Below are 14,896 nucleotides of genomic sequence, written 5' to 3'. Positions count from 1 at the left end.
GGTGTTCGCTGGGTGATCTTCCTTTCCGAGAATATATTTGGAAATAAATATCAACTAAGTGGTCTTCAGTCGCAGCAGTATTTCAGACAGTTTATTCTTCAGATTCCTTATACTGTCTCTCAGTAGTGAACTAACGCAACCTCGATAGTTGGGTATCCATATTTACCCATAGAAGCAGAATTTTCAGAGTCAGTAGTCAATGGAGTCCTCTACAGAGTGATAAGTCTCTCCTTCTGGAAATGGTATGTATTAACAGCACAGATCCCATATGTATGTTCTGCCTTGTTTAGCCTCACAGAAATGAAGGGGATCTGGTATTCTCAAAAAGCGATGTCTTTTCCTGTCTCCCTATGCACTTTATTTCTTTTGAGTAGTGGCAGGATACAAAGGGGTGATTTTGATAGCAAATCCCCCTCAAGAAAAGTGAGCAAAACTTGTGTCAGTGTGGAAGAAAGCCCTACAATTATTGTTGGACTTCATTTTGCTTTAGGGGAAGCATTTGCATCAAGGAAAAAAGTAATTAAATCTAGCACAAAATGGGTTTTCAATTACTGCCTCCTTAGAAGGAAGCAGACTGAAGATTAATGGTGAAGAAATCAAAGCCTTAGAAAGAGATGGGGGAGGGCCCTATTTAGGAAATATCTCCTAGCAAGCTAATTTCATTTGAAATTAGAACAAATGGCAAGCATGCTTTTTGAAAAAAACAACAAAAACCCCAACCAAACAAAAAAGTACTTGCTGTTGTTTGTATCCCCATGGTTGTAACTTCACAATAGTTCTTTCCCCAGTTCTGCAAACCTCATTCACCTAAATAATCTCATTGAAGCTTGTGGGCTTGATTCTCTTCTCACAGATAATGAAATTACTGGAGTTAAGCCAGTGTAAAATGGATACCAAAGAGAAATGGGGAGATTTGAAACACTGGTATCAGTAATGATTGCAAGATTACACCTTCCCTTATCTGTTTACGGTTTTGATGCAGTTTGAAATTGATTTAACTTTACAAAGAATTGTTGAAGCGTTGCCATCAACAGTACTGTTAACACACCTTGTTTAGTAATGAAGTATGTGCTTTCAGAATTGCCAGGAAAATGCCTGTGAGCAGTGTTGTTACAGTTAACTTTTATTTAGAGTTGTCATTCTTCCAAAATTTTTTTTTTTTTTTTTTGGAACAATAGCTTCAATTCTGTTTCTCATTAAAAGCAAAACAAAGCAACACCCTTCCTCTTCCAAACCTGAAATTCATTCAGGTCAATTTCTGTGAAGAAGCAGGTTTTAATTACATGTTTTCAGGCATCATAAACAGTGAGGAAATTATTTGTAAAGCAATAAATACAGTGAGCTCTCAATTATCCAAGACATTTTTTGGGATAGTTAATAAGGAAGAAGGAAAGCATAGATAAAACTGAACTAATATGACTTAGATTTAAATACAGAACTTAAATATTTATCTTTGAAATTAAGGCATAGGATGGAGCTGTAAATTAAAATGGAAAGCATGTTCTTTTTAGCATTGCTGTGTTAACCTGCAGCCCAGATACTCTGTTAACTGAGAACAAACCGTTGATTGTACCTTCATACTGTTGTCCCATTTGGTGCTGGAGAACAGGAGAGCAACTGCAGCAGAGGAGAAACCCAGGCTTTGTCACCTGCTCAGCACAAATTCTGAACGTCAGAGAGAAGAGGAGAACAATCACATTTTTAACAGTGTGAAATGCACTTTAAATCAAGCAGTCTTGTAACATTTGATAGTATCTCCATAATTTCATTTTGTTCTTTTTTTTCTCAACTATTTCCTCCCCTGCCATCCAGTTCTGCCATCTCATCTTGCTATAGCCGTGTGTATCAGAGTCTGGCCAATCTCATTCGCTGGTCTGATCAAGTGATGCTGGAAGGTGTGAATTCAGAAGACAAGGAGATGGTGACAACAGTGAAGGATGTCATAAAAGCTGTTCTGGATGGAGTCAAGGTACATGAGACAAATACGGTAAATTATATTATACAAAGTATATAATAATGTATTTTAGAAGAGATCTAGTTGAAAGAGGTTTTAAAGTGCAGGTAAAATATAAAGGTCCTATTCTTGCCTTCACTAAACTACCTCTTAAATCATCTGGTCCATAAGTGAAATGATCCTGCTCGGTGTGCTGGTTAAAGACTAGCACAAACCATTTGGCTATTAGTGTGCACTTCTGAAATGCTCACCCTGGCATTTGGATGAATTGGAAGAGGCAATAAATCTTTACTGAACATTGTATTATGTTTTCAGCACGTCATTCCCAGTCTCCCATGCGTATTAGGAGACAGAGTTTGCCTATTTTCTGTCTAGGCAAAATATAATTGCAATGCTTCCTTGTCAGTGGCCGCAGAGAATCAAAGACTCCAGCTCCATCTTTTAACATAAATTTCAAGGGATTCGTCAGTGATACATCACCGCTTTCAGCAGTTGGATTAGGGTGTGGAACAGGTGATGAGCTAAGCTCAGTTTTCTGGAGATTAATTTTACATAACTAATGGAAACGTTTAACAGAAACCTTTGTATCCTTTGTGAGACCTGCTTATAGCATTCCCTCCCTGCCCCACCCCAGGGAAAGCTGTTGGCTTTCCTTCTACCTCCCTGTAAGCTTTTGGTATCCATTATTTCTGTTTCCCAGGCTTGTTTCTGGGCTGATGGCCGCAGAGGCTGTTCATTCAGCTGTCCTAGCACTGCAGTTAAAAGTTTCCTTGACCCGGGCTCAGGGCACCAGCACAGAGACCATCATATCTCCTAGGTACCTTATTTTGCAAACTGTAGTGAAGGTTAAGCCTCTTTCCACAGCAGGGCTGAATCTAAAGGGGAATATTTAGATAAAGTACAGAAGGAAAGTTGGGGTAGAGTTTTAAGAACTGCGGCAGGTGTTTCACCTGGATTAGTGTATCAGGAACAGACATCTTTCACTGTACTCAGACTCAGTTTTTATTAACTGGAGCTGAATGCAAAAATTAAGTGGACCTCCCAAGGTTTTTGGGAGTCTTGGTGTCGTGTTTGCATGCTCTGAATATCTCTTTAATGTTGCTTAAACACAGATACTAAAAATCTACTGACTTATCGAGCCTTTTAAACTAGTATCTTTGAAACAAATCATTCCCATCAGCTAAAGAAGACAGATTTTCCAGGATTATTTTGCGCAATATGCCCTTTAAGTTCCAGATTTGAAAAGTAAAGCTGGTCTTAAATTTGCACAGCAGGATAGAGAAAAAGAATTTAGCCTAAAGTCTCAGCTGCTGTTAGCGTTGGAATTCAGCAGCAATTTGTAGTACGTGAAAATCTGCGCTGTGGTATCTGAAGTGTAATACCCCAGCAAAGAGTGAGATGGTTCACTCTGTTATCACTTAACGAATCTGCTCTGGAGAGCCATGTTATCACCAGATCCAGGATAGAGATGTGTAGTCTTATTGCCTGCAACTTGGACACCCACTGTCCTTTCACTTCAAGCAATATTTGAACCCCCGGTACCTGTTGCCTTCCAGCCAAAGCAGTGTGCCTGTGCGGATAGGTGGGAGGTCTCGGATGCCTGCTCTGCCCACGCTGCGAGCCAGCCTGGGCTGGAAGCAACACAGGCATGTCCGTACAGTGCTAAGCCTGAGCTGTTAAGCCCCGCTGAGCAGCATGGCTATATCAGTCTCTACTCTGTTGTTAGATTAAAAGTTATTTTGGCCTTCCAGTTGGAGCTGGCTTATGTCTGGTCAGCTTGGAGTGTGGTTGGAGCAGATGTGTGGCTGTCTGGGTTGATGCGAATGTGTCTGCCCATCAACAGCTCAGCATTTGGAAGCGGCGTGCGCTCATCTCCTACTGCATAGCAAGGAACAAGGTTTATTTTAGAAGGGCCTAGCCAGCTTTCAGATCTGGAAGCAGAACTGAGAAGCTGGACACTTCTCTGCTGTGGACAGCCTTTTTTGTTTTTCTGGCAGATCACATAAGATCCACTTCCACATTTCAGTGCTTACTTCCCCCTTTATTTTCAGAATTGAGCATAACGGAGTCACTTGTTCACTTGTGTTACTTGCTGTTCTGATCTCAGGGTTTAGTACCCTGTTAGGCACATGTAAAAAAAGGAAAAAAAAAATATCCCTGTTTCGATTATGTAACTTCTTAAAAATCCATCTCATTTTGGAATTTCCAGCTTGCTGAAGTAGCATAAGTTTGTAGAGAGGCTTTAATTATCTCTAATTACTGCTGCAGGAATCTCTTTACTTGCTGATAAGGAATAGCATAATGTGCATCTGGCTCAGTTGCGTGCTGATTACCTTTGTGTGTACACTAAAGATCTTGGCTTGATTTTCAAACATCAGTACTCATTTTGGGGTTAGCAGATAGGAGAAAAGGTCAGGGTCCAAGCAATCTGGTGATGTTTGTCAAAGTTTAGAGGAAAAAGTGATCCTCTTGAGTATTGTCAATCATATGTTGTCTCGGTGTCTCTGGTGGGAAGTGTTTTGGGTATTTTTCACAGCAGCAATGGCTTGAATCATTCTAAAGATACTTTTCAGCCAAGTTTGATTGTTTTTCTCCCCTGTTGTAACCTACGCTCCCATATGGTGGACAGGCGTGTGTCCATTACAACTGGCAAAATAGGAAAACAAAGTGCTTCAGCCCTGAGGCTTTTCGGTTTTGGTTTGAATGCCCATACATTTTATTTCCCTTTTTGTGCTCTTACGCATTGTGTGGAGTCACTGTTCTTGCTGGCAAGTACCCGATAACCCCGCAGGATCTGACGCTGAGTCCATTGAGGTGCATGAGAGTCTCTGGAAGCCTCTTCAGTGGTGGAGGTTTGTCCAGAAGGTGAGACGGTGGCAGCACATTGTGTCACCACTCATTGCTGACACTGACTTGGAGCATGGTGCCAGCTGCAGCCAGAAGAGTCAAATGGTGTCACTGTGTGATTTCCAGATTGTCCAATTTACAGAAAAGCCTTGTTTGGGGTTTGTAGGCTCCCAGGTCCTACGGTTGTTTTTCCTAGTGATGTTCTGTAAACTTTATAGGGGAATTTCTAAAGTCTAAAAGGAATAGCAAGTTTTTAATTAAAGATTGTTCATCCTGAAAGAGAGGATGAGACAGAGGAAAGTACTTTTTTAAAAAATAGTTCTGTTGAGTAACTGGAGACGCTCAGCAGAGAAGTCTGAGGACAGTTCACTGCAGTTCTGTGATTGAAGGGCATTAGTTTTTTTACTTTTCCTGCGCAATGTACATTACCACATCGGAGCTGATAGATTGTCAAAAGCCCTGCCGCTCTGTTGCTCCTTGTTGCAGACTATTTCCCTGCTGGGGATGTGGCCCTCCTTGGAGGTGGGAGCTGGCCGGGCTGGTCGGCTGTGGTCAACTTGGTGCTGTGCTTTTTCTCATCAGGGCACTTCTCAGAACACGTTGTTCCTTGCCAGGGCTCTTGTCTGTCTGTCCCAGACAGGAACATCTTCATAGCATTAGCCTGCATGGACATCTGTATGTGCTCTGTTTGCGTTCTCTTCCTTCCCCATGTGTGGGATTTTCCAGGACAACTTCTGGAAAGCTGAGTGTTTCATCATGTTTTTGGTTGACACGGTGTAAATTACTTTTGAGCACAAACTCACACCAAGAATGTAAGTAGAACATCGAGACCAAAATAAGCTGTGGAAGACACTTGGGACTGCATTTGCTGTCCTTTGCACATTCAGTGCAGTACTGTATTCCTCTTGTTGTGCATGTGTTGACCCATGGAAGTTCAGCTTTAAATAGAAACTTATATAAAAATACGAGAACTAGAGTATTTCCCTTCCTCAGAAGGATGACAATATTCCAGTTGCAGTTACTGCATTGAGAGAGCAATGACAGTTGTTTCCAAGCTCAACAGACACAGACATAAAGATGATACTAGAATGATGACACTGTACTTCAGGCTGCTTTTTAAAAAAGAAAAAATAAGAAATTGATCCTATATAGCTTCCTTTGCATAATATGCTGGGAAGCCAATACTGTCAGGAAGCATGGCCAGTTTTCCAGCCTGCCTGTAAGAGGGCATGTGTTTGTATCTGTGAGCAGCAGATCTATTTGTCAGCCTCAGACATCCATAAAATGTTCTCTCCATCTTTCTGGCGTGAATGATTGTTGTTTTGACTGCAGGCAGACTTGTAGTTCAGGATTATCATGCCCTTATCTCTTTATCCAGAGCCTTATCTGCTTATAACAGATACACTACAGTAGTTCCTTGAATGATTAAGACTTCCACTGCTAACATGTTAAAAGATGGCTTCAGGAGAAGCAGGCCTTTTAATAAAAGTGTTCACTACTTAATTTGTTGTAAGATGCCCAACAGAAAACTTGCTTTTTGAAACAAATACATACTTGCTTATAAAATACAAAGCAATTATTTTTTTTTACTGGCTAGGTGAAGTACTCCACTGTGCAAGACTTTTCTGTACTTATGTATGTAAAGTCAATTTGCCATTATCTAGGGTGCTGTGGGGACTGGAACTCATTTGTGACGATAGAGGAAAGAGGAAGCACAGCAAAAAGACACACATGTGGGTTTGTGCAGAATCCCCATGGGGCTGGGCTTTGTGAACTTAACTCAAATATGGCTAAACTACTACAGGGAGAAGGCTGCTCCTTAGCAGCAGCGCTGTATCATTTGTACAGCTCTGTACCAGACTCACACCCAGCTCAGCACTCTCTGTGTCTGTGCCATCATTAATCCATAACCTGGGTAACCAAGAGTTTGCTGCAGTAGCATCCCTTTCTGTCCTAGGATGTTTGAGTGCAGCATTCAGCAAATAATGATTATTCTCTTTTCTCTTCTCTTCTCTTCTCTTCTCTCCATCCATCAGGAGCTGGTCAGACTCACCATTGAAAAGCAGGAGCATCCCTCTCCCACAAGCCCAGTTAAACCCAGTTTACCAGCATGTAAATCTGACAGGTGGGTCACTGGCAAGAATTTCTTCTGTCTGCAGGAGTAATATAGAAGGGATATACTGGCTACTGATAGTTGAATTAAAGCATTCAGTTGTTCTTCACAGAGGGTAGTGTAGTGTGCTTTATGTAGCTTCATCCATCACAGTGGGACTGCTTCAAGAGAATATGCTATGATAGGGAACATACCAAAATCTGGCAATGAAACATCGCTTGGCCATGACATGTTCACATTGTATTCTGCATATACATGGAATTCCATCTACAGATGCAAATTCTGCCTTCTGCTGTAGGTGTCTCTCATATTGCATATGATTTAAAATATGTATTAATCTGTCAGCATGCTGCATTCCAACTGTGGTTTATGATCTACAATCGCTATTTTGCTTGTTGCAGCCCATCAGAACTTCCCCTTACAGACCGAGAAATGGAGATCCTCAGCAAAACAACTAATATGACTCAATCCAACGAGCTACTGACTGACTCCATGGATGAAGAAGTTGCACCTCCTAAACCCCCTCTGCCTAGCATTCGTGTGGCAGAAAACAGGTAATACTGGCCAGCTGGCTGACTGAAAAATACCAGTGGCTCTTACCAGCTTCTTTTTTTTAAACAATCTTGCAAATTGTGCACAAGAGAGGTCATGAGGAGGTTTAGCGATGCCTCTGAATTTCCAGTCCTCCAGAGTAATTCTTCGCTGCTCCTGGACTCTGTTTATGACTTTGTGTTCTCTGTCTTGTTTTGAGCAGTACCCTTCATTATCTGTGTTTGCCTTTCCTTCTTTTTATGTGAGGATAGTGCCATGCACTGAGATCCATGCATGAGAGGCATCATATAAATGCATAAGAACCTTATGTGAATACCACACTGTACAACGGTATCTTGTGCTGTTATATCCAAAGGGAAATGTTCCGTTAACCTCAGCTGGCAGTTATCAATCTGTCCTGCACATCCAGGTTGTTCTGCATTGCTTATCAGCTTAAGAGTGAAAGGAGCCAATAGTGCATGAAAAAAGTCTTTTACTTGGTTGTTCTTACCCTGTTCTACGAGTAACCACGTGAAAGTTTCTATGTTCTATTTTCAGAAGGAAGAGAAAACCCCCAATTTGCAGGTTTTAGGTCTGAGTATGATGTTTTTCTTCTCTAGTACTGGTTCTAATGGATAGTGTGAAAAATACATGTCAAGCGCTAATTTGAAAATGCAGCATCAAGGGCTGTGGCTGGCCAAAAGAATCACATTTCTAAGTATTTTATGAATTCTCATGGGTTCTATAAAAATTTCCTTGTATGGTCCAGGAACAGAATATATGTCTTCTTGGGAACCTCACAGGCTTGACGATGACCAGAGTTATGTGTCCTTAAATTCAAAAACTAAAAATACAGTGGTTAAAATCTCACTAGTTACTGCCAATGTGTGTATCTGAAGCAGCTTCATGCCAAAACATGGGCCCTCACAGTTACATGTTGAGAGCAACGCTCACCGTCTTGTTCCCTGAAGTTCACCAGGAGAGTAAAAGGGCAGAAAAAGATTTTTTTTATTTTTTTACTTCTGTGAATGGAAACAATGTTTGGGTCAACCAAAATATTTAATTTGGATTTTCACCTTATTAAAGAATAATTACTGTGCTAATTAGCACCATTAAAAATAATTTTTAAAACAGCAATTGGTTTTGTTTGAGAAATGCCAACTGTTTTCCAACCTCAAAAAATAAATCACTGTACAGGACCTTACCTGCCAGATATTCTTAAATTGATATTTGTTAGTGGATACACTTTGCTGAATAGCTCCTGGCCAGCTTTGGACAAGAACCTGTTAGTTTTCAGCCTGGTAAATCAAAGCATTTCTGGAAAACAGGCTCGTGAAGCCTCTGAAAGTCTTTTTGCTGGAAGAGTAATGGAAGCATCAATGCCTGTTGTGTCTTGCAGCCCTCCACCAGCATTGCCTCCTAAAAAACGGCAGTCAGCACCTTCCCCAACCAGAGTGGCAGTCGTGGCCCCCATGAGTCGAGCCACCAGTGGGTCCAGTTTACCTGTTGGAATCAACAGACAGGTAATGGCGTAAGCCCTTTGTGAAAGCCGAGGGAAACGTGCTGTGAACTGAAGCAAAAGCTCAGAGAAATGCTGTGACCTGCAGCCGCGCAGTTCCCTGCACGCCTCTGCTCGTCCCAACAGCCCTGTACGGGAGAGCTCTGGAGTTCTAGTGGCGGGAACACCAGTGTAATAAATAATGTGAACAGCTCAAATTTTTTTTTTACAGTGTTGTTGGATTTAATTAACAAATTGCTACAAACTTTGTTGCCTTGAGCTGTAGCAGAGTGTGACGATGTGAGCAGTTGAGTGTTGCTATGTTGAATAGATCAGGTACAGAGTGGTTGGCTTGAGCTTACTGAGATCTCACCAACGTTTGCTTACAGGTCAAGGGAGCACATGGCATATTGAGATCAGGTGTCTGTCTTCATCCAGTCACAGTTTAAAACATCTTTTAACCCAAGCAGTAGTTTGAGCAACTGCTCTGACTACTGCTGGTGCTTTGGGGAAATTTGTAAATTTTCTGGTAGAAAAATTGAAAACTTGGGACTGTGTGTGTTAATCATATTCCATCACTTGTGCTAGTCTGGGGTTTATGAGGTTGTAAATGGCTGGGTTTGCTTTACACATTCAGGAACTTACTAACTCAGCAGTGGGGACCTAGATCATATTAAATTGCACCAAAATCAAATCTTGTCCTCATGCCCAAAGTCTGAGCTCTGGCTTAGGGAGCCTCTGCAGTTGTTTGGCTGACTCAGGTAAAGCTGTGCAGCTCTTCAGTTGCTAGTACAGTCACATTTAGGTTGCTTGGCTGCCGTGGGAATACGTAAGGGGTTCACTCACAGTTTGATAAGCTTGAGGTAATTTCCGAAATAGAAACGTAGTCATAGGCACTGAAAGTTGTATCTCACTGTAGCTTATTTTCCCTTTGCGTGCACTTAAGCTAACCAAATATTTGCTAAAGCCCCAGCTATTTAATGAGAAATCTTGCGGTCTGGTGAGCTAGTATCAGTGTCTTGACAAGCAGTCATCAGGCGTGTGTGGCAGTGAGGAACTCAGTTATCTTCTCTGTGAAGTCCAGAGTGGGTCACAGCACACCCTGCCTGAAGCAAGAACACACGGAGCTCCCTGGTACGGGCTGTTTACCAAATCCGAGGTTTTCTGTGGCCCTGATGAGCCTGTCTAACTAGAGAGGGCTAGCAGCACTGATCCTCTCTGCTCCTGGTTTTCTTAACACAGCTATGAAGTGTTTGCTCTTGGAGCTGCATCTTGCTTGCTAGCAAGCTGCCAAGAATGACAGTGACTTTTTTTTTTTTTTTTTTTTTTGCTTAAGGATTTTGATGTGGACTGCTATGCCCAGAGACGGTTGTCAGGTGGAAGCCACTCCTATGGGGGGGAATCTCCTCGCCTCTCACCGTGCAGTAGCATTGGCAAACTCAGCAAGTCTGACGAGCAACTCTCTTCTCTGGACCGCGACAGTGGTCAGTGTTCCCGCAACACAAGCTGTGAAACGTTAGGTAAGCAGGGGGTTCTCCAGGGCCGCTGGAGGAGCCCCCTTCGTTTGGGAGCTGTCATAGCTGTGATAACAGAAGTAAATGGATTGCGCTTACAACTGTCATCTTGTAGTTGCTGCAGGTGGTTCTGTGCAGAATTATATTCTTTCGGATAGGAAAAAGCCCAGAGGAATGTATTCCCCTAGCTATAGATGATTGTGTTCAAACTCAATTCAGCTCTCAAGTGGAATGTTTTGTTGATTTCAGCCTTGTCTGCAGAAATGACAGCCCTGGTAGACTAAAGCGATGTTGTTTCTATGTACTAGGAAAGAAAATAAAACTATAAATATAAAACATAATGTCTGCAATGATCTACCTATTGAATTTTTATTATTTGTCTGCTAGTGTAAAAAAAAATAACGATAAGAGTTTTATTAAGGCTGGACATTACAGAAGGTGTGGCAAGATGGTCCCTGCCGCAAGGAAGTGCCACTCTGATTAAATGACCTTATTAATTAACTGATGGAATGGGAGGGGCAGAATTGAGAAGGACTAAACGGTAAAAGAGAGAAACTAATGCATCATTCTCCTGTCCCATCTATTTAACCAGATCAATCGGATCACTATGATCCAGACTATGAATTCCTGCAGCAGGACCTCTCCAACGCTGATCAGATACCTCAGCAGGTGCCAGGTATCCTCAGCCCGTTGCCAGAGTCCTTGGGTGAGTCTGGCTCCCCTTTCCATGGACACACTTTCCAGCTCCCGCAGAGCAGCTCCCCTCCACTGGAATTCTGCAGCCTCTCAGGAGCAGCGCAGCCAACAGAGACTCCTCCAGCTTTACCAGAAAAGAAGAGGAGGAGCGCAGCCTCTCAGACTTCAGATAACTCAGGCTGCAGGGTGTCCTATGAGAGGCACCCATCCCAATACGATAACATCTCGGAGGATGACATGCAGAATGCAGCGTCTGTCCCATCAGTACCCTTCACGCCGTTTGCTGCTGTTTTGCCTTTCCAGCAAGGAAACTCTTCAGCACCAGTTGAATTCATTGCTGACTTTGCTGCTCCAGATTCGAACAGTGACCCAGAGAAGCCACCACCTCTGCCAGAGAAGAAAAACAAACACAGTAAGCAAGTCTTTGTGTTTGGGTTTTACTTTTACCTTTACCTTTCCTTGCAGTTGTGCTTCTGATGACCACTAAGTAATGGTGACCTCAAGGTAACACCCTTGCTTTCGTGAGGCTGAGTGTCAAAATCAGTCAGTCAGCATCAGACACGTGGAAGGGAGGTGTCAGTCCTTTGGCAGGCAGGGAGTGACTCCGGGAGCCAAGAACGACCCAGGCCCAGGGGAGCTGGCGTCACGCAGCATCTTCATTCCTGTAGTGAGAACACACTTCTCTGTTTACCTGAGTGCAAATCTTTGAGGCGCTCTGCCTTGCATATTTTCCTGGTTTATCCTCCCCTTTTATGTCCATTCCCTTCCCTCTGCCCCTATTTTATGAATGTTTTCCTACTGCAGAAAAGAATTCGGTACTCTCCATGAGCTCAGAGAAAGGGCTGCTTTTCTGTACAAAACAGAGCATTGCCAGAGCAGTTCTTTGGCAATAGGAACATAGTCACCCACATAGCTGTGGAAGACAACACTGTTAACCTAGTGTCCAGTACTGCTGTTTTGCTACAGAATCTCATCTTTCTTTGCGTGCCTAAGAATTTCCCAAATAGTTAAAATGAGCAGCCTCTAAATGCGAAGGTTCGCCATCCCCAGCCACACTCCTGGCACACCAGTGCTGACTGTGACTCAGGCTTATGACCTTATTCTGATTTCCCTCATGTTCATGGCTGAAAGCATGTGAAACCTCTTGCCAAAAAAGCAGCCATACTGATCTGCCAAGGAAGGCTGTGGACTACATAGTGAGATCAGCAGATGTTAGTTTACTAGTCACTGGCTTGTTTTGCAGTTGTATGTTGCATGAGGAGGTAGCGTATACAAGCTCTGGATCAACAGCGTTCCATTGTTTGGATGGCAGCCCAAGTGAAGAGCTGATTCGAAAGTGTTGAGTTGTCCTTCTGACTCATTTCTACAATTTATAGTCTTTTCACATAGAATAAGGTGGAAGTGAGATCGGTGTGTTGTGCGGCAGGGTCAGTATTCTGTCCGTTCCTATGGTAATGTACTGTGCCAGTCACTTTTTTTAAAAAGTGCATTGGCTAAAACCATTTCCATTATCCCCAAGTGACCAGTCCACATTTGTAACCCTCTGGGATTTTACTCAGAGCACAAGGCTTGACCCACCTGAAAGTGAGGGTCGTCTTGTAGTTCAGTGTCCCCATATGCAGGAAATCACTTTTGTCCCTCTCTGGTACACAGGCAGTTCAAAGATACTGAAAGTAGCTAAAAAGGAGCCGAGATGGTTTTTTGTAGACAACAGAAAGGAAATAAATGCTGGCACAGGGCATAGCCAAGGTTATTTGCTAGGGCTCGTGCTGTTCAAAATACTCGCCCACAGTACCAGCTGCAAGAGGATGTGATACAGAAACTCCTTATGTATGATCAGGCCCTTGTGGGGCTGGGTCCAGGGGGTTTTACACCATGCAGACTGGGATGGGTGCAGGGAAATGCTCCCGTGCACATAGGCAGCTTTAGTAGGGGGAGACGCCTGAATCAGTCTTGGGTAAGAGGCAGTTTGACAGTTGAAAGAGAGACCTGAGCTGTCTGCTTTTCTCTTTAAGCCTTATGTCTTTGTTTTGTGTTACCATATGAGATGTCAAGGAGTTACTTAAAAACAGTTTTTAAAGCTATGTTCTCCATTGCCTGTGCACACTTTTTAACCTCAGTACCAAGGCCTTGTATATGAATTTTCTTTGATGTTAGAATAGAGTTAATTGTCATCTGGCACTATCAGAAGCTCTCGAGTATTGATCAGATTGCATTGTTAGGAAAGGTAGAAGCTGTTATCTAATGTGTTGACAGCTCTGATGGTTTGATAAAGCTTCCTTGCTGCAAAGCTTGTAGTAGTATTTGGGCTGATACCCAACTGCTGCGGATTTTTAATTGCATTCATGTGACACTGAGAACTTGTTTTAGATTGTTTTTACTCCACAGTATATCACACCACAGATCTGTGGTTGTTAGTTTTACTTTTATTTTCAGCATTAAAAGGGCAGTAAAACATTACTCAGGCTGTATGCTAGCACCCAAGATTTTTTTGCCTGGAGGCTGATGCATGTAGATATTCTTGTGTGATCACATAAGTGAGGCAGTGCTGCTTCCACAACCCCAACAAACTCCCGGGATCCGGAGGAGATGCATGAATTTATTAAAAAGATCTAGAGCTCACACAGATGGGAGTTGGTTGTAGTCTCTTTGTTGTGGGTCATCTTTCGGTAGTTGGCAGCAAATGTTGCAGCAGAGACTTTGATGGTCTTTTTATTGGTAATATATAGCAAATCCTGCTTGAGTTAACCATGTGTATTGCTGTGAGCTGTGCTCAGAGAGACCTCCAAGAGTTGACTTCTGTATAATTTAAACAGAGGAGTAATAAGCTGTTTAGTCTGGCATGAATTATTATTTTACTGTGCTGTAAGAGTACATGTTACTGTGCTAAGGGCAAATTACTCCAGACTTCTGCTTGACCACCAACATCATGTTCCTGCTGTACAAGACACAGAGATGGAGCAGCTTCTGCTATGAAGAGCCCAGAGTCAGAAATAACAAGATCTTTCCCCTAAACAGATTGCAGACTAGAAGTGAGGCACTTATTCATGTTTCCCTCCCTGTCAGTGGGAACAAAATGCAGCCTGGTGCCCTGTAAACAGCTGGTATTTAACTGCAGGAACCACGCTGAGGGCAGTCTGGGCTTAGCCAGCGGATAATGTGAGCTCTTTGAGAAACAGCTCTCCTCCCAGAGGTGACAGCAAAGACTGATTTATTTGACCTTGACGTCTCCATTGAGTTGCTGTGCAGTATAGCTTAAGAATTTCCATTATTTTGGCTCATGCCCATGCACACAAATCTGTTGCGCTTGTGCAGGGCCAGTTGTAACACAGGCTGCTGACCCAGCACCAGGACTCAGGCCAGACCTTCACTGAGTCCTCTGCATCGGATACTACTATGCCTTACCTATATTGCAAATGTGCCTTATTGCTGATAATCTAGCAATTCCTGGCAGACTCCAGCAACCACTGATCCAAGGGTGTTTTCCTGACAAGAGTTCGCTTGCTGCTTTCTCTCGTCTCCTGCAGCAAAGTGCTGCTTCCAGGACCAGCAGCTGCTCTCCCTGGCTGCAGAGCGCCAGCTGCACAGCAAGCAATACCTATGACTTCTACTATGTGGGCAGAACTGGTGTGTGCTAGAAATCCTTGAGCAGCTTTAGCTCCTTCAGAAATGACAGCCAAGGCACTGCAAGCAGATTGCTGGGAAGGTGTTCCTCTCCTCAGTCTGAGATTATTTTTTTTATT

The 14,896-nt window shown here is 42.9% G+C and overlaps 1 protein-coding gene across 12 annotated transcripts in view; it reads left to right on the top strand.

The window, feature by feature from the left end:
- Positions 1–14,896, top strand: part of RAPGEF1 (Rap guanine nucleotide exchange factor 1) — an 89,891-nt gene that overhangs the window by 40,888 nt on the left and 34,107 nt on the right. For all 12 annotated transcript variants that reach the window (XM_075772689.1, XM_075772688.1, XM_075772681.1 and 9 more), the window contains 6 exons: positions 1,813–1,969; positions 6,838–6,926; positions 7,316–7,468; positions 8,845–8,968; positions 10,280–10,463; positions 11,050–11,565. In XM_075772689.1, the coding sequence (XP_075628804.1) occupies positions 1,813–1,969; positions 6,838–6,926; positions 7,316–7,468; positions 8,845–8,968; positions 10,280–10,463; positions 11,050–11,565 (1,223 nt within the window). The remainder of the gene's footprint in view (positions 1–1,812; positions 1,970–6,837; positions 6,927–7,315; positions 7,469–8,844; positions 8,969–10,279; positions 10,464–11,049; positions 11,566–14,896) is intronic.

The sequence above is a fragment of the Balearica regulorum genome, chromosome 20 (assembly GCF_011004875.1).
Source record: "Balearica regulorum gibbericeps isolate bBalReg1 chromosome 20, bBalReg1.pri, whole genome shotgun sequence".
Classification (NCBI taxonomy): domain Eukaryota; kingdom Metazoa; phylum Chordata; class Aves; order Gruiformes; family Gruidae; genus Balearica; species Balearica regulorum.
This window is presented reverse-complemented; position numbering and strand designations above follow the sequence as displayed.